Source organism: Taudactylus pleione, unplaced genomic scaffold (genome assembly GCF_031769625.1).
Source record: "Taudactylus pleione unplaced genomic scaffold, aTauple2 ptg000707l, whole genome shotgun sequence".
In the NCBI taxonomy this organism is placed as follows: Eukaryota; Metazoa; Chordata; class Amphibia; order Anura; family Myobatrachidae; genus Taudactylus; species Taudactylus pleione.
The window spans coordinates 15058168-15078920 of NW_028285109.1; the positions used below are offsets into that span (position 1 = coordinate 15058168).

Consider the following 20753-nt stretch of genomic DNA (forward strand, 5'->3'; position numbering starts at 1 on the left):
GATCTATACAGTATACATATATATGTGTGTTGAAATCTATATATATATATATATATATATACACATACATATACATGTGTGTGTTTGTGTGTATATGTATATATATATATATACACACACACAACTTTTATTGACAAGGGCCCCCACACGTTTTTTGCCCAGGGGCCCCCACAGGTCTTAATCCGGCCCTGGCCTGTACACAATTGCCGTTGGACAGATATATCTGCAGACATATCTGTTCATTGGTTGTGCAGCACAGCCAATGCGATAGGTCTGTGAACGACGTTGTTCACAGACCTATCGTGGGTACACGCTAGCCAATGGGCAGCAGATATATTGGCCGATCATCCTTTTTTTTTCTTCAGAGAATATGAGTGAAAAACTATGGTACACGTCATAGACAATCACTACAATAATGGAAGGCTTCATTGAATCCCAGCTGCTCCTGTTAATGGCTGTGAATTGATAATACAGTCTGGCAGATGCTTTAATAACACATTTCCTTCTATTCTTTTCCCAAAGGTCCCTCTGGTGGTATTTAAACGTGAGAAGGAAATAGCTCGCAATGTGGAGTTTGATGGTCTGTACATCACGGAACAACCCTCAGATGATGATATTAAAGGGCAATGGGATCGTCTGGTCATAAATACCCCGTAAGACACAAAGCTATTAATATTTACACACATTATTTTCACTCATCTACACTCCCTGCATGTCTAGTAACCATGTGCTCAGAGAAATATATATTTTTTTCTTAACTTACATCTCTTATAAATGGGAACCCTGTTCTCCCAGTATTATGCATATTGCTTCATGCCATAGCTACTGACCTCAGTTTTAGCCTGTGTTTAAATATGAGCATAATCTCACAATTTGGAAAAACAATATTGTTAGGAAATATAAGTAATACATTGCGGGCCCTTATGTAATAGGTTATGATTTGCTGGTCCCGACGTGATTTTAACAAGATAGCTGCTAGATTTAATGTGGCAATTAGTTTTAGTGTAAAACCAACCTGGTATTGCTTTAAAACTAATTGCCGCTTTAACTGTAGCGGCTATCTCACCGTAACATGCAAATCGCTACCAATTATATAGGGACCTGTGTAGGAAAATCGTTTCATCTCCTCCTGGACAACATTCTAAAGACACTAGGCCTGATACAGAAATGTACGCTGATGCCGCTATAGCTACAAATTGAGACGTCCACAGTTTGTACGTAGTCGCTTGGATATGCAAATCCAAGTAGTACAGGTTGAGTCTCCCATATCCAAATATTCCAAAATACTGGATTTTTTTTTAGCATGACTGAGATGGTGAAACATTTCATTTTTGATGGTTCAATGTACACAAACTTTGTCTATGGCACAAATTATTGAAAATATTGTATAAAACGACCTGCAGGCTGTGTGTATAAGGTGTATATAACACATAAATGCATTCTGTGTATATATTGGGGTCCCATTCCCAAGATATCTCATTATGAGATGCAAATATTCCAAAATACAGAATATTCCGATATCCAAAATACACCTGGTCCGAAGCATTTTGGATATTATAGACTCAACCTGTTGCTCAGTAACAAATCAGTCGATTATAATAATACAATAATTATTGGACTTCTGAGTAATACAGAATGGCTGCCGTAATTGAGATGTCGGAGCCCATTTTACTGCGCACGGGATGGCACTTACAGTGCAGGCTGAGACACACCTGCGTTTATGTCAAACACTTTGCAGAATACCGACAATCGCTCAACTCCGTAAACAGCAGCGTTACGTCCTTCTCTGAATCATGCCCACTGTCGCTGACTTTTTATCCTTCGCAGTCAACATTAATTTGCTGTTAAAGGGATCATTTAGATATTTACAGTTTAATTATTGGATTAGATTTTTTTTAAAAGACTCCGCCCAACACCAAAACATAAATTTTTGGAGGAGTTAGGCCAGGTAAATATATAACAAAAACTAACTTGCCTGCTCTTCCTTTGATCGGGATGGCCCCACACTGTCTGGGACTGTCTGAGTCATGGGTGGTGACACAGCAGGTGCAGGAGAGAGGATCTCAGGTTTGTACTGATCTGTTACAGATGGTGCAGGATCAGGGAAGCACACTATTTTACTTACCCAATAGAGAGAGACAGAGAGCACTGTAAGTACGGGCAAAGAAATCAAGGTATTGCTGGAGTGGGCTTTATTGCAACAAGGATTATAATAAAACAGGATTATATTCCGGCAACAGTGACAACTAGTTATATACTGTGTATATAGAAGTATATTTCAACTGTGCATGAGCATCTGGGTGGGTGTGATATGTATTACCGCCGGCCGCATGGTTCAATTCCCGACAGCAGCTGCCCGACAAAGGAGGAAATCCCGATCGTCCTAAAGGTAAGTATTTACTAACCTAACCCTCCTTAGGGGTGCCTAACCCTAACCCCCCCTCTAAGTGCCTAAACATAACACCCCCTTCCCCGCTGCCTAAACCTAAGTCTCCCGGGGGTGCCTATCCCTAACCCTCCCTCCCCCTAGCCTAACCCTACTCCCGGGGGGGGTGCCTAACCCTAAGTGCCCCCCAGGAGCCCTTAACCTAACCCTCCCCCCCCACGGCTGTCCGCTGCGGCGCCCGGCATCCGCTTGATTGGGATGCCGGGCGCCGGTCCCCGACCTCGGGAAAATGACAGGCGTCTAGATTTAGACGCCTGTCATTATTCCCTAGTCGGGATAAAGCAGTCTGCAAGCCAGCGGTCAGCATTTAGACCGTCGGGCTCCAGACTACATCCCCATCTGGGTGTTGGCATACCTTGTATGTGAGAAGCCATGGACATGTTACTTCTGATACTTCCCCTGCTACCTGTGTCTGTACTCATCCCCCATAAACATGACATTGCACTCTGCCTCTCCTAACTATGGTCTTAGGGGAACCATGCTTCCTATAGATGCCATTCGGTAAATCCATTTCAGGAGAAAAGTCATATGACCAATATTAACAGGTTCAAATAAACATCCCAGTTCCTTATCAGAACTAACTTTAGCCACCAGACAAGGGGAGACACCTTCCATATATTACCTATGTTTGCTTACATTATCATTATGTAATGCCTATGCTGAGCATCACTCTAACCACCTTCCTCCACGTTAGCTCTCTGGATGAGAAACACTAGAAGTGCCTACAGTACATAAACCAGGTTAGACTATGCTGAGCTCTCCCACTGCAGACACTCTGTATACTCGCTGGGAAAGTCAGCTAACCCATATGTCAGTGTAGTTATCATCCCTCTGGTACAGTAGTAGATATAACTCCACAAACGTTCTCTAGCTATTAAAGAGATAATCAGTGGTTACCTCTTATTTGTATTATTCAGGATTTTTCAGTTTTGTAATGGTTATCATCTAAAACAGTAAAAAAAAGAATTGCTATGAGAGTTGATACAATTCTGTTGTATACAAAGCTTTTAATGGGCATTAAGTGTAAAATTATTGAAATACAAACACTTGTCAAATCAACTAGCAAATATAGGGCCTGATTCAGAGACGGACGCTAATGCGATCGCAGCTGCAATTTCGTATGGACCGCAGCTGCGAATATATGCTAATAGTTCCAAAGCTTACCCAAGCATAAGGACGCCCACCGCTGCCTTCTCATATGTGCACGATGTCGCTTACCTGAATAAATATCGGTAACATTGACGCACATTGAGAAGCCATCTCGGCCCAGCTGGTGGCAGATCTGACCAGCTGCAGACACGCAGAGGGCTCTCATGCTGCACATGTAATTGCAATGGGTAATTTATGCATGACCATGTAACTGCGTTTAAACGGTAAGACACACCTGCGTTTTTCTGACCACCACCCCGTTACCTTCCCCCAAACGCTGACTACCTGTCACTCACTTTGCGAATGAGCACTCTATGCGTGAGAAAGCGCACAATAGCAAACAGTTGCTCAATCTGCGTAAAAAATCGCCATTGAATCAGGCCCATAGACTGGACAATAATTACTAACCCCTGACCTAGTCCTAGCAACAAGTGGGCAGTAGCCATGTGTATCACAAGGACCAAGGACTCCTTCTGATGAATAGTAGCGTTTGGAAAGGTTCTTTATTTCCTTCTGCATAAAACAATCCTATAAAGAATATTGAAGCTCTGGGAGATATTTCAGTTGTGGAATTAGCACCTGAATAATATATAACGCGTGCCATACATATAATGGATCGTGCCTATAATGCTTGCCATCCAGCTTTGGTACACAAGGGCTTCATCACCGATATTTTAACCGGTAACATTTGTCTTCAGAAGGAGACACATTTTACAGGGTTGGGATTGGATTAAGCAGTGAAGCATATATATGTAGTAGAACATTAGGCGTTATGTTCTTTAGCTCTGTTTTAGAACTACTTAATCACTGCTACTTGGAATTTGGCTATTAGTGAACAAAGCCACTGAGTGTATTACATTTTCTTGTGCTAAATTTGAGATTACTTTCCAGGAATTAGGAAAGCTGGTTCGAAAATGCTCTATGCAGGCCAGGCAGATGAATAAGTGTATGGCTTTATTTTAGTATACTGTAGAGGCTGATAACAAAAAAAATACCTATTTGCAAGAATAAGACACACAGATGAATCCAGTGATTCATTCATTGCAGAGATGCTTCTACCTTTATCATTTAAATGCATATCACATGGTTCTATTTTATGGTTAAATATGTAGAGATTTCATTGTAGTGCTGCAGATGGTTTGAATAATGTGATATTTTATTATTCTGTTTGTAGGTCTTTCCCTAATAATTACTGGGATAAATTTGTTAAAAGGAAGGTAAGCTCTTTTTCTTTTGAATGCAGATGCACTGTGAATTCACATTTTGCATTATTATGTTATCATGGCTTTGAAGTAACAATGTACAATGTAATGCATAGGATGGTACGGAGGATGCAATGCTGACTGTATTCGTCTACATATATTACTGTATGTTTACTCCATAGGAATTGTGTAATGTAGAAATATTGGAAAGTGCTCTGATATTCTAAAACCTGTAAACAGTTTCTCTGAGAAGCAATGCTGTGCTAGTCACACTAATGCTCAATGTATACGTATTATTCTGTCTAACAAAAGGCACTTACCGTGTTTCTTCAGGCATTCTATTTGCTTTCATTTGTTTGTGCAATTCCACATTTTAATCAGTGTAACATCCACCAGCTAAGTTTACAAGGATATAAGTCTTGTGGAAGAGATGTTAAGTTCTGAGCACTAGGAGAATTTACTGTACTGAAATTCTGTCTGCAATCTACATCTCCTAACCTGTACAACCTATGGCTATATGAGGATTAGGAAGGATTCATATCTATGAATCCTACTTAAAATTCCATTCCCAAGTAGATGGAGACAGAAGAGGGTTTCACAGCCAGTGAGAGACAATTACTCAGTTTGGAAAAAAAATATCTTCCCCAAAGAAGACAATGTGCCAAAGTAATAAGGCAGTGGTTCTCAAACTCGGTCCTCAGGACCCCACACAGTCCACCTCTTCAAGGTCACCCAGCAGGTGCACAGGTGCAGTCATTACTCACTGACACATTTTAAAAAATTCACAGATGGAGCAAATTATTTCACTTTTGATTCTGTGAGGAGACATGGAAACCATGCACTGTTTGAGGTCCTGAGGACTGAGTTTGAGAACCTGTGTAATAGGGTGTCAGTTGTATTTTAAATCCAACTCACACCTTCTCGCATTTTTTTGAAGGTGCGAGTTGGTGCCGGAACTCGCAAATGTAATAGCCTGCAAACTTTTGAGTTCAATGCTACCACTCTATGCGAATCTGTGTGAGTATTTGGCTATGTAACCTTACACTTTTTAATGCGACTAGCATTACAAGGTGCGAGGTATACAGAAGCCTTCACAGATCAGTGAGATCCAAGAAGGCTGCTGTGTGTTTTAAAGAGAGAAAAATTATGTGTTCCCCCTCCCAGGAAGCATAACCAGCCCCGGGCTCTGTACAACCTGTGCTGGTTTTTAAAATACATGGGACATAGGACCTCATTCAGACCCGGTCGCAAGCGCTGAGCGCTCGCAACCGGGTCGATGTTTAAGCCCTGCGCGCGCAGCGGCCCCACTGCGCGTGCGCAAGCACCGGAGCGAGAGAGAAATTCTCTTGCTCTAGAGCTCACTACAAAAGGGACGGCTGTCGATGTTGATCGACAGCTCGACCCGTTTTGTAGGCGTGGCAGGGGGGTGGTTTCACAAACAGAGGCATTCCTCAAGGAACGCCTGCCGTTTTGTGGGCGGCCGCACTGACATCAGCAGTGATGTCAGTGGGGAGCTTCCTGCCCGATCAGAGCAGGAAGCTCCCTGGGGCTTGCAGTTGCCGAGATCCAACTTAAGGGTCTCGTCGCAAGCCCCGATGGTCTTGACCATCGCGACCATCAACCTGGTCGGTCGCTTAGCTAGCAACCAGGAGGCCGCACTTGAAAAGTCAAGTGCCCGCCTTCATTCAGAGCGAGCGCTCGCTTCTTGCGACCGCCTCTGAATGAGGGGCAAAATGTGCAGGGGGGGCCTGTATTGTAAGTAACAGCACAGGGTTTTGCTGATCCGGTCCAGGTTGTGGAAATACAGAGAACAAAATGAGAAGGGATACCCTGCAATTTCCCTAACCAGCACCAGACTTTTTCTAGCAGGGGGGGGGGGGCTAATGCCACAGCCAGGTAAACCCTTTCACCGGGTCCCTCAGCCACAGCATTACCCCTGACCGCTAGTCAGCCCAGGCCAGGGTTCCCTGGGGAGATAGGGGCACCCCAGGCCTAGGCTGATACCCCGGGGCTATCCCTGGCACCCCTGGCTGCTGGGTGCCGAATTGATAGTGTAAATGTGGTGTAAAAGATAGTGTAAATATTGTCTTTTGCAATTGAACTACAGGTCCCAGCAAGCCTCCCCCACGTGCTGGTAACAAGTATCAGCATGCGGGGCATTACGGGCCTGCTGGTACCAGTAGTTCTAGACACACACACACCATGACCAGTACAATTTTATTTAAACATACAGGCACACACACATACTCACCTAGTATCCCTATAGGCAATCACGTCCATGGGTACCTGAAAACAAAAACCATACTCACCTCTCCTATGTGTTGATCATGTCCTCTTCACTCCATGTATTCAACGAGGGGGTTAAAAAATAACGGATAATCCCTAATGCTGGACAGGAGGAAAGGTATGTTTACACATACCCTTCCTCCGCGCGAATGACTGGGGCCCACGTGTTCCCAGTCATTGCAGGAGCCACCAGCCAATCAGCGGGCGCCTCCGTTGATTGGCTGTGCTTGGTCAGCCTGTCTCCTCCATAAACTTCAATGGTGGGAAATCTGCCTTGAAGTCTATGATGGGAACCGCTACATTGTATCCTATGATGTAACCGCAAGGTTCACCTCAATGCTTTTTTGAAAGCAATAGTAAAACCTGAAAAATGCGAGTTTTACTGTAGTCGCACCCTATTACATTTGCGAGTGATTAAAAATGCGAGTTTTACTGTAGTCACACCCTATTACATTTGCGAGTGAGTACAAAATGTGAGTTTAGCGTTAAACTCGCATTTTAACCAATTTGCACTCAATTACATTTGGCCCGATGTATCAATCCTACTGCCATCAAGGCAATATAACACAGATAGTTATAGCAGTATGTAAACTGAGAAAATACATTCGAAATCCAGTTAAACAGAATAAGTAATTTTTGGGGAGCTTGGACCACAGGGAAAAAATCATGTGAGGACTGATCAGAGCATTATCTGCTGTGAGCATGGAGGTCACACATATATAAACTCTCTTGGAGGTATATTCAACATGTTCAGATGTAACATCCGATCAGACCCTGATAATAACTTTTCTTCTCGACGCGAGTGCCGGAGCAATTAATCATGATTTTCAGATCAGCTGTCTCCCCGAACACCTTCACTGCTCCTTTCGGAGCAGGGAATCTTTTCAATGCTCCTTCAGAGAAGTGAAACTAGTGCGCATGCATGACCTACAGGTTACGCATGCGCACTAAAGGTCCGGCGGAACGAGCCGGACAGGGGCGACCCGGGACTCCTTCCCGTAGGGTAGATGGCGAATACTCCCGCAATCAAGCGCCCAAAAATATTGTATTCTCAGAGCTTGATGAATTCTATACTAGTGTATGGGGACGGCGGGCCACTCCGCGAGAGGGAGGTAAGCAAGAGATATCTGTGATATCTCCTGCTTTACCATCTTGATGAATGGCCTGATAACTTAATTTTTACAATTGCAGGTGAAAATGTTCGTGATGATGAATAGAGCCAACTGTTATCACAATTAATGGAAAATAAATAACTGATACAGTATGTAATCATGATTTGCCTTGACTTCTTATAGTGCATTGCATTTCCATGTATCAGTTATCAGTGATTCCTTTTGACCAGCTTCTTCTGGGGGTTTATGTTTAAGACAGTGGGGCCTATGTATCAAGCCGTTTTTTACATCAAATTCTACAGTTTCTGCACAATTTTCTGTATTGCTGCTGTGTACTAATGGTACAATGCAGGAGATTTCACAGACATCTCCGGAAAAGTGCTAATTAGCACTGCAGACCGCGGCAGTACCACAGTTATTAGTATAAAAACCCCAGGGATTATTACAAGAAAAAGAAAGTGAGACAGAAATCTATAGACATACATTATTATACATGCTTTTTACTAAGTATTATTTGTAATTGTAATATTTCATATACATTATTTATAATGAAACAAAATATAACCTCAGTTTTCAATTGTAATAATTCTAAATCTGTAGGTCAGATAAAGAAAATTATAGGTTAACTGGTTTATATATTTCCTATCAGACTTTCATATGTATATGCTTGTCATATCTTTATTTTAAAGGACTCTTAATGCTAACTATAACAATTACTTTGAAATTCACGGATGTGCACATATTGAATACCCCTATAGACCAGCCGGCATCTCTGCTGCTTCCTCAGTAGACGTATGTAATATAATTCAACAGTTTTAGCCATAGAAAATAAATGATGATGATAATGAGACCGTGCTGAGAGCCGGACGCTATTTGCGAACGTTCCTTCAGAAAAAGGGGCCGGCGGCTATTTAAATTGAGCGCTCGCTCTTTGCGGTCTGTTGACGCCTCTATGTCTGAGCGAGCGAACGAAACATGCGCTCGCTATTTTGTAAAGACGCCCCTTGGCCGTTCGCATCATACGTCATCTCCGCTATTTATTAGATTAATCGAGTACATCGAAAGGCGTCTGAACTGCTTGCAGTGCTTGTGGTAGGTTTTACTTCCCGTAATCACTGCGAGCAGTTCAGTCTAAAAGACAACCAAGTGACATGGTCGATGACGCTGCTTTGTTAATTATGCACACCCATTAAACGCCCATTTTGACCGTTTGGCACGCCTGCGTTTGGATCTCCACTCCCCCCGTTTTCAAGCACCTTCCCCTGTTACCACCCACAAACGCCTCATTCTGTCACTCAAATTAGCAGGCCCTCGCTGTTTTGCGAGCGCACGATTTCCGACCGAAATGACTGGTTGGTGCATGCGCATTACGACCCATAGGCATGCGCAGATGTGTGAACATCGCTCAGAACGAGCCGCCGCTTACGAGCGTCTCTGAGTCAGGCCCTGAAATCCATGTTAATTTTCATTTATGATTTTGTATAGACAGAGAGGGAACCATTAAAGCAAGTGGTAATTTGAGACATTTCTAATGAATTATTGTGCACAGTTAATGCCATACCCGACAGACTTAACAGTTAAAAAAAAATTAACAGGGCTAATTGAATCCCCACTAACTCTATTTAACACAAAAAACGCGTAGTTCAATTACATCCCATTTTTTTGTGCGAAAAAAACCCCAACAGGATTCACCCGAAAATACACAGAATCCTTGATAAAGTCACTGACCTATGTGTTTTTCGCGAATGGGAAAACGGAGTCGTTATCTAGGATTTTTTTTTCACCTTCCTCAGGCAAGTGAAAAAAATCCTCAATAACTGCCGGCTTCAGGGGCTAATTGCATAGCCCCCGGGGGATCAATTAGCCGCGGTAAATTATCACGGCTAATTGAATTCCTCCCCTATTGTGCCACACTAGGTAGAACTAAACATCTTATAAATAATCCCATGTTTATATTAGATGTTTATGGTATATGAGATGTTTGATTATTTACTAATAAATACAGTGATGTGTTTTATTTGATAGAAAGGAACAATGGGCCAGATTCAGACACACTCGCGAGCGGCTGTCCGCTCGCAAGTGGGTCGATGTTCTGGACTGAGCATGCGCACGACGGAGGGAGCTCCGTCGTGCGCATGCGCCAGACGCGACGAGCGAAGGAAAGTCCTTCGCTCGTTGTGTCCGATCAAAGGGGGCGTGCTGTCAATGTTGATTGACAGCACGCCCCCTTTGGTAGGCGTGCCGGGGGCGTGCCTCCCTGACGGGGGCGTTCCCACGGGAACGCCTCCCGTCAAAAGCCGGCCCACTGACATCACTAGTGATGTCAGTGGGAGTGATTTTGGCTCTGATAGAGCCAAAATCACTCCGGAGCTTGTGGTTGAAAACCTCAACCGCAGGCTCCGGCTCGCAATTTCGATGGTCTCGACCATCAAAATGCACGCTCGTATAGCCTGTGGGTGGTGACTCACAGCTATACGAGCGTCCAGAAGGACGCTCCATTTTCATGGAGGCCGGCCCTCATTCAGAGCGTGCGCTCTGCTCAGAGCGTACGGCTCTGAATGAGGGCCAATATTTTTTGGTTGCAAATATTTGTGGCCTTAAATATTTCTGCAATTTGCAGGTATAGTCAAAAAAAATTCTCAATTACTGGAAATAATACCTGAAATTAAAGTTATTATGTTTGTTTGTATAGTGTTGTTTTTGTTGTACGTGCATCAGTAAATCTCCAGTCTGTTCGTGTACCATGGTGTAAGCTACATGCACGGCAATACCACTAAGAAACTCTTACCTTAGGGGGCGATGTATCAAACCTTCGATAGACATAAAGTGAAGTTGCCTGTAACAACTAATCAGCTTCTGTCACTTTATAGACTGTGATATATATGATAGCTACAAGCTGATTGGTTGCTATGTGAAATTTCCCAATTTCATCACTCTGATATATTAGTTTAATTGTTCTGTAGATTTCTTAATCTCTGTGCTTGATCCATCGATGTTGTGAAGGTACAACCGATATTTTAATTACAGGACACCTATATTTGTCACCAGGGGCGTTTTAAGAGAGGAAGAGGCCCGTGTGCAGCCTCCGGTTGGGCCTCCTCCTCTCTGTCAGCGGCACTGAGCGCTGTAGATCCTGGCTTCATGCCAGAATCTACAGTGCATGCGTGGGTCTCCGGGAAAATGGCGCCCGCGCCTACTCTCCTGGGGACATCTTTTCTGCGCTTGTGCAGATCACCGGGAAAATGGGCTCCGCCATTTTCCCAGTGAGTGTTTGCTGCTCTACAGGGCTGGCCCGGCGCTGTGGAGCAGCACTTCGGGATTCAGCGGAAAGGTAAGTATAATTACTTATGGGTGAAGGGTGTGCGGTGTGGGCCCTGCACCCATTATAAATACGCCCCTGTTTGTCACTATATAATGGTTAGAGATACTATTTATAAGCGTTGGGTACAGGATTTCGGCGGTCAAAATCCTGATGCATGTTAGTATTTTTACCCTAAGCCACTCCCCCCACAGCCTAACCGTAACCGTTCACTCCTGCAACTTAACCCTTACCCTAGTGCCTAATCCTAATACTCACCGTCGGGATTGTGACTGTTAGGATTCCGGAGCTGGTATTCTGACCGCCAGGATCCTGACTACATCACATTATAAACCTCCCTTTAGGTAACATAAATGTGGGTTCCCTCCCATTGTGCTTGTACTAAGGCCTAAGTTTCACCACCAGTGATTCCTAGGCAAATTGCAAGAGGGAACTTGCCAAGGCATGGGGGTACATGTAATCGTATTCTCTTGCAGCCAGGTGACAATGTGTGTATTACATACACACAACCATAAGACCCCCTTTCCCAGTGTGCATGTTACCCAGGAGTAATATCTGCAAGATAGCTGTGGTTTCTACTGATACAAATAATAGGTGTGAGTATGACCATATCTACAAATCGCTTCATATGTAATGGACAATGCATTATTAGAAGCAGGAATAATAACAACAGTAATATTAAACATGGCTCCAGTGTTGGTCCAAATTAAGTTTTCACGTGAAATTTGTACATGGCTCGTTTTCTTAGGTTATCAATAAGTATGGAGACTTATATGGAGCAGACCGAATTGCGGAGCTCCTGGGACTGGATAAGAATGCATTGGACTTCAGCCCAGTGGAAGAGACCAAAATAGAAGAGGGATCACTTGTATCATGGTGTGTACAAAACGTATCATTTATCCATCTGCAGATTACTCTGAAGGTGACGGATATGGCCCCTCAACCACAATCATCATACAATGACACCAAAGTCTTGACTGTATAGTTCTATTTGTCAATACTGTGCTGCACTTGACGCACAAATCTTTGTTACACATTAGTTCCATGCAGCGGTGAACGTCAGTGTAGTTCTTCACACATATTGGCTCCTGTCAGAGTCCATCCAGCTTACATCCTACGTATACCTCTAATTTACATATAGTCATTAGCCTTGGGATCACACACGTTTATACAGTTTGCATAATGTTGACCTTGAGGTGACATTCTAGAAAGAAATCTCCATATCATTTAAAAATGAACTTTTCATCTGTTGAAGTGAATGATCTTTTATTTCTTTTTTCCTCCATCCCCTGCAGTGATCATATTGATCACAGACATCACTGGAAATTCCTCATTAGGAATAGCTGTAGGAAAGCATTCCATGCACTAAATATGGAAAACAATATGAGACATCTGAGTTGTTTTGAATGGTGTCATAATACTGTTTCTATTACAAATATCTCTGCATTCATGTTTCTCTTTTACCTTAACTCCCAACATTGATTATAATGTGACAGAATTGGGAAACTGCCATCAGGAGAACATTTCTAGCTCATTGCAACTGCTCAATGCTAATGACCAGGATAACTACAGTAATATATATATTAAATGTAGCTAAATATTCTTTTATTTTTATGGTTTAATATTAATGCAACAGGGTATTGAATATGCTAAATGATACATGAACACATGCTATGTAGGACTGGTTTGTATATACTACAGAATAAAAAGACGTTGGGGGTTACATATTAGGTTCCAATTTCACGGAAATTGTCGAGATTCAAGCTAAATTTAAAGTGCCATTCGGGTAAAGGGCTGTTTTGTTGCTGGGCAGTTTATTCGCATCACAAACTCCTACATCAAACTTTCTATTGGTGTAACACAAGGGCCACATTGGTTTTTGTTGTTTGACTATAGCCTGAATCATGAAAAAGTCATCTTCATGTTCCTGAAAGATTTCAGTATCTTTGCCCCCCCCAAAAAATCAACATCTGAGAAATAATCCTGTAGATCTCACACACACACATACATACAGTACATATACACATACGTATATACATACATACACGCACACACACTCCATACATCCAACATTTCAAAAGCAACAATGGGGACACAATTATTTCCACCCCACATTTGCCCAATCCACTAACTGAAACCACTGTCCCAATCAGATAAGCAACTTAGGAGGTGTGATACCATAATGTAAATCTGTTTAATTCTGCAGAACCCCTTCTAGTATAAGATAAGCTCATACTGAGCTTTATGTCTTATATAGTAGAAGTGGTAATAGGTAAACATGAGAAACAGAATTATTGAATATACTTTAGATTATTTCAGTTTGTGTCTGTAACGCTTGGCTGTCATCTGCAGGTTAAGTTCTATTGACATGAAGTATCACATCTGGAAGCTTGGCGTGGTCTTCACTGACAATGTAGGTATCTTCCTCCCTGATATACCATATACTGGGTGATGGTAATGATGGCTTTTCTTTAATAATTGTGCAGCCGCACTGTCATTCATTCATGTTTATTTTATTTCTTTTTCCAGTCCTTCCTTTACCTTGCTTGGTACACAACCATGTCAATACTTGGACACTACAACAACTTCTTCTTTGCCGCTCATCTTCTGGACATTGCCATGGGCTTCAAGACCCTGAGAACCATTCTCTCCTCAGTTACCCACAATGGAAAACAAGTGAGCAGATCGTGTGTGTGTGTGTGTGTTTTTGTGTCATAGATTATGAGACAGATTACTAACTGATTGCAATGTTTTCTGAACTAGACAGCACCATTAAAAAGAGATTAAAGCCTTGGACTGTAGCATGGGCTGCTTTACAGCAGTGGCATGCACGGTGTATGACTCAGTGACTCCACTAATACGCTCACATTACTCATGCTAGAAGGGGTCCTACCCGGCTGCAGACAGCTGAATTAAGTGCTGCTCCTTTCACAGCTCAAACTCTGGCATGGTACACTTAAACCTCCCAGCCTGTATGAATAGCTAGACTATGCAGGACAGGTGTAAGTGGATATCCATAGAAATGTGTAGGCTGTTTGTAAAGTGCTTATGATAATGGTACTACAGTACATCAGTCTGTAATCATTGCCACTTGTACTATGGCCAGGTGCATTTGTAGGGAGAATTGTAGCTTGAAGAGTGAAATACAGAAAGGTTCTGTATTTCACTCTTCAAGCTCCTCCATACAGAAAATAAAACAAACTTTGTAAAGTAGTAAGATCAATTCCACACACTGTGTAACGTCTGTAAAGAACATTTAGCTTTCGTCTCTGAACTTCACCTGTCCTCCTCACTCACTGCAATACTATGAACTCTCTCCCCCTTTCTCTCTACTGTCAGCTTCTAGTCACTGATGTTTGTTGTAGCTTTCTCATGAATTATTGAGGCCAAGCAGCTGCCTTAAACACTCACAGCATGCACTATTAATTTTTACCTGCTGGATAACGAAAACCTGCAGATTCCTGCCATCAGCTTAAAGCGACAGTTTCTCTTCTAAATTCAATTGCATTCATTTCACAATGTAGTGACAGTTTCATGTTGTAGAGTACACTGTATATATGGCGCTCTTCAAAAATATGCAAATTTGCTTTTAGTGATACTTATTAATAATAAAAAGTTGAAAAGGTAACTCCACTTTTGAGAAGTTTTATAATGATAGTGTGGATACTACTTACCTGACCTGCAGCTTCTGCCATCTTCAGACAGCCTGTAGTTGTAAGCCCTCTGCCTGTTACATGCCCTCTTCCCTGCATTATCTTCCTGAAGTCACTGGATTTTAACAGAGTAGTACTAAAATCTGGTCAGTTCAATATCAATGGCATTGGGCTTGTGATGTGGTGGATCGGCCAGCTGTAGTCTCTCTTCAGCCCAGGCCACTGAAGGTGGCAGGAGGTGCAGGATAGAGGATTACACTCTACTAGAGAGTGTATGCAGCAAACACTTACAGATAATGATAGGGGTTATCTTTGCAAAACAGACCCTAAAGAGTCTATTTTGGGATATTTAACCCCATAAAGGTCATTGTGGGAAGGAGGAGTCTGTCGTTGGTTACTACAGTTTATCTGTACATGATCCAACACTCGCCATTTTGCTGTGTTTTCACCTCTTGCAAGTGCTACTGCACTCACTCATTTGCCTAAACAAAAACACTCCACAACATTACCCTAATTAACTCATACACACATATACCAGAGCTACAAACAGCACAAACTTATACACCACAGTAAACTTCAAACACAACATATTTTGCTGTCATCCTAGGTTATGAATAGATTGGCACTGCACAAGGTGTAACTCTTATTATTACAAAGAGTAAATTAACATCACTGTCTCTCCCCTCTGTGTCACCCGAGTCCGCACTGCCTACCATGTCACCCCTCCCTTGGGTATTTTGACTGCAGATGCTTCAATGATTATAAACCATGTCCTGCTATGTTCTGTATTGTAGGCGACTTTGTTCTTCTTTGTTCATACTGTTTCTGTCTAAGTACCTTGTAAGGCGCTGTGGACCCCTTGTGGCGCCATATAAAGAAAGAATAATAATAATAAATTAGACTGTCCATACTTTATTAAGTAGCATTACATTTATTTTTCGTGGTCAAACTTTTTGGGGGATAAATCCACATATTTGAATTCTGACCATTGTTCCTTAACCCCTATTATGGCTGTTTATGGACTACTGCAGGCCCAGCCAAAAGGTCGACAGCGACCTAGTGGTAGCTCACGGATCTCCTGCCGGTAGATCGGGACCAACTTAATCGCAGCAACTGTGAACACTAGCCTCTGAAGTGATCAGAGGCTAAAGAAGCCTCTGATTGCTTCAGACGCCAGCGTTCCCAGTAATGCAGTGTGCGGGTGACTGATCCAACAGTCAGCGACAGCGGGAGCCCTGACGGCGTGGAGCAGTGCCAGCATGAAGACAGGTAAGTACTGCACATAGTTGTGGGAGGACTGTTCTACACTGGGAGGGGGAGCTAGTACTGAGAGCACTACTTTAGGGGGCACAACTACAGGTGGCATTGTATAATGGGCACAACTACTGGGGGCATTGCATAATGGGCACAACTACTGGGGGCATTGCATAAGGGGCACAACTACAGTGGACACTACTAAGGGGCACTACTGCATGTCATACCATTAATAATGGACACTACTATGTGGTGTAATGTGAATAAGATTGTGCTGCTAATTTGAATTGAGATTACTATGTGTAATTTTGGCAGGGCAGACCCCCATGCCCCTTGCTGTGAGGTCACACCACCTTTTTTGCATACCATACCCCCTTTTTCTTGCTCGGTAGATCACAAAAGGTTTTTAGCTTTAAATGTAGATCACCAAGTCCAAAACTCTGGCCACCCCTGACCTCCTGGGTATTTAAAAATAAACACTGTTCTAAATAAACCAGTGACAACCTGAGGATCTACTGTGGGAACCAGCTATGTTCCAATTACTTGTTCCCCAATCATTGTGCACAAAGTTGAATGTATAAAATAACCTGAAAATAATAAGTATACTTTTCTACATATAATTTTATTATTCAATATTATTATTATTTCTATTATTATCAGGAAACGACATAGTATAAAGGATACTTGTATCAGGCCCCAGGGCTGTGCGCCAGGCAACACCAATAGACCCAAAAAATATGGGTCTCTTATCTATGGGGGAGATGTATCAAATCAACTAAAGACGACATGTGGAGAATTTAGCCATAACAACCAATCAGCTTCTAGCTATCATTTATCTAGTACATTTTATAAAATAATTGGTTGCTATCAGCAACTTACCTGTTCTCTTTAGAAAGTTTTAAACCTATGTCACTGATAGACCATTATCACAATGGATATATTCATGTCATGAATAGGAAAATCCTTGAGGGGTCTCTCTTGATGGAACAAAATGTTAAATAGAAAATGTAAAAAAAAAAAAGCACACGTTATCTCTGGCACTGTATGTAAAGAAATGTTTGTGGTACACAGTACATTCTGGTATTAGTAGTCATTAAAGCTATGAAAATCTCCCTGTATTATAAGGTTATACAGTGTTTCTCAAGACTCATATTTTGTACACGAAGCGATACTAACATATAACACAAGCTATGTTTCTAAGTTGTAACGCCATTGTCCTCTTCCCTCAGTTGGTGCTGACGGTGGGCCTCCTGGCGGTGGTCGTTTATCTGTACACTGTTGTGGCCTTCAACTTTTTCCGGAAATTTTACAACAAGAGTGAGGATGAAGATGATCCTGATATGAAGTGTGATGATATGATGACGGTATGTCCCACATGTTACAGACATAAAATAATTAATCAGGAGATCATAGAACTAAAGAGTTTGATGCTGAGATATAAAATCATCCCGCACATGCCAGAAGAGCGGCCACACGCATACATTTGCATATTTCTGGCACATGCAGCCGCAGAGGCGGACTAACATCTACCGAGTACAATAATTGTGATTCTCCCGATCAGCAAAGAGATGCAAGTGTGCCAGGTGGCCGATGGCCGGTGCAGATACACACTGACAATGATGGTCGCCAGCACTAGGTAACAGTACTGATTGGCTGATTGGCCATTCATCTCTGAAGCTGATAGGCCCTTCTGTGGTTGACCATGTATATATTGTGTTTTTGTGTGACTGTTATAGCAATGCTGAGGATACATGATATGTATGCACTATGTGCGCCTCAGCACTTCTTTGAGCTCGCGTGGCTTCCTGCTGTTCCTAGCCTTTCCCCAGCACAATAACAGCACTTGCAGTAGAACGCAGGGTAGCTCTAGCCGGGCAGGTATCTGATGAAAGGTGGCATCTTATGACAGTGCCGTGTTGATAATCAGTGAGCTTTTCATTATGACCCGTTCCACTGCTAACGTCTTCCTTTGTTTTACTATGGAGATTGCATTGATTGTATGGGTGTGGATGAAATGACAGAACACTCACCTTACACTTTTGCCCATGTAATGGACATCTTCAGTCTTTAGGTAATACTACACGATTGAATAAAACGCCAGGATGCAGATTTGGATCTGGTGATTATTCACTCTACAACTACTAGTTCCAAGTCTCCATTCATTACTGTGGGTCAATGCTTTAGTGATTAAACACTTTACATAAATGCCAGCATTTTCATTGCTCTCTTGACATGCACTGTAATCCCTGGCAGTCAGGCTCTCTGCGCTCAACGATCCTGCACACCAGACTAATTAGAGCACGTTGTCCTTGCAGTGTTATTTATTCCACATGTACGTGGGTGTGAGAGCTGGAGGTGGCATTGGAGATGAGATTGAGGACCCTGCTGGTGACCCTTATGAGATGTATCGTATTGTATTTGACATCACCTTCTTCTTCTTTGTTATTGTTATACTCCTGGCCATTATCCAAGGCAAGTATGTCTCTCATTAATATCCCTAGGTGATCACAGCCATAGAATAGCTAAACTGTTATCCAGTTACAGGACTAGTGCAGGACAGACAGGCAAGTTTGCCTATTAAAAATAATTTACTGTCCCGATCTCTTTAGCAGAATCACAATGTCCTTTCTCCTGTAAATATATGACATATTTTCCATGTACTATTAATGTATAACAAGGTTCATGACCATTTTCTAGTTACACTGGTGGTTCATTCATACTTTAGCAAAAGACCAAATTAATTTGTCACATGACAACACAGCCATATATGAGCTGCAAATGAAATGGAACCAATGTGTGACCATGGGTACAATGACCTGGTGCTTCCAAATACTCTTTCTGTTCTGAAACAGGTTTGATCATTGATGCCTTTGGTGAACTGAGAGACCAACAAGAACAAGTGAGAGAAGATATGGAGGTAAGAGGAAATGTTATTCTACCAAATCCACCTGTCTGTTGTACAACACTTAAGGTGCCTACACACTTACCGGTTCGCTCACGATCCGACATAGTGAGCGATTTCCCTTGCGACTCTCCCTGGCAGCTCCACGGCTGTCCTGCACACGATTTGGTCCAATGTGACAAACGATATGTCGAGCATCGTGTTCCAGATTGTCAGATCTGCCCTACAGCACGGCAGATCTGACGATGCGATGTGCGACCGGCGGGGACGCGTATCGCATCGTGATCATGAGTGGGGACTCACGATTTGGGCATATTTTACACGATCTGCCGTTCCGATGCGTCGGAATCGGCTACATTGGGTAAAATATTGGTAAGTGTGTAGGCACCATTAGGATCATAGAACGTACAGTAGATATTTCGGAGAAACAGGTATTATAGTAAGGACTGTACTACACATGCATCATAATATGAGTATAGCCACACAAATGTCATGTAATGTACACAGTTTACACAATCCTTCATAAAATTTTCATAATGTATTTTATTTTCTATCCAGACAAAATGTTTCATTTGTGGGATTGGAAATGATTACTTTGATACAACACCGCATGGCTTCGAAACACATACTTTACAAGAGCACAACTTGGCGAACTACCTGTAAGTATATAAAGAGCTCAATGTATGATCTTTAGTGAGCGATGACAATGTACTTTTTAAGGACTGTGTTAGGCAGGTGCATATAGCTGATGAAAAGAATTAAAATATCTGCCAAGCATTTCATGTGCAGGCTAAGAAGCTGAAGGATTTCATCCTCAGTGACCTTTTCCAACAGTAGCTGAGTGGCCACAGGTGTCAGATGTTAATTCCTACAGTATATCTACAAATGTCTCTTGGGAGTCAGCTCACATCTTGCTGATTGCCTTACTTTTTACTGCCGCTAGATACAGCCATGAAGTGCTAGTGGCCCAAACCTCTTCCCCTAAGGGGCCTGAGCTGTCATAGCCCCTGTCAGCTGCCACCAGACATAACAGTTTGGGTATCATAAAAAAACAAACTCTGAATGTTCCAAGTAACTGTTCATCTACTCCCTATTTTTTCACCTGGGGGAATAGTTGTGTGTATAGACGCACTGATCTCAACAGTCAGCTTGCTGGAGCATTAATATTAGCCTCTTGGATTACTACACATATTTTACACTTAGCGAGATGTCCCAATCACTGGAAACAGAACTATTCAACCCTCTCATCACAGAACAGAGAGGCAGATATTAAGGAGAGGTGAAAAACCCATCTGAATTGTAGGTCTGCTTAATAAACCAGACAGCCCAACCCCCTCTTGCTAACACTCTTGTGCAGCTTATCTGCCACAAATGCTCACATATCATGCCATCCTTATTCAGAGCTCATTAACCATAACCACTAGCAGTGC

At 42.5% G+C, this 20753-nt stretch overlaps 1 protein-coding gene across 1 annotated transcript in view; it reads left to right on the top strand.

Moving 5' to 3' along the window:
- Window positions 1–20753, top strand: part of RYR3 (ryanodine receptor 3) — a 763398-nt gene that overhangs the window by 716673 nt on the left and 25972 nt on the right. Inside the window, exons 93-101 of the mRNA XM_088456566.1 lie at window positions 523–653; window positions 4770–4812; window positions 12263–12390; window positions 13867–13927; window positions 14044–14190; window positions 17651–17785; window positions 18737–18893; window positions 19274–19338; window positions 19882–19982. Coding sequence (XP_088312692.1) covers window positions 523–653; window positions 4770–4812; window positions 12263–12390; window positions 13867–13927; window positions 14044–14190; window positions 17651–17785; window positions 18737–18893; window positions 19274–19338; window positions 19882–19982 — 968 coding nt within the window. The remainder of the gene's footprint in view (window positions 1–522; window positions 654–4769; window positions 4813–12262; window positions 12391–13866; window positions 13928–14043; window positions 14191–17650; window positions 17786–18736; window positions 18894–19273; window positions 19339–19881; window positions 19983–20753) is intronic.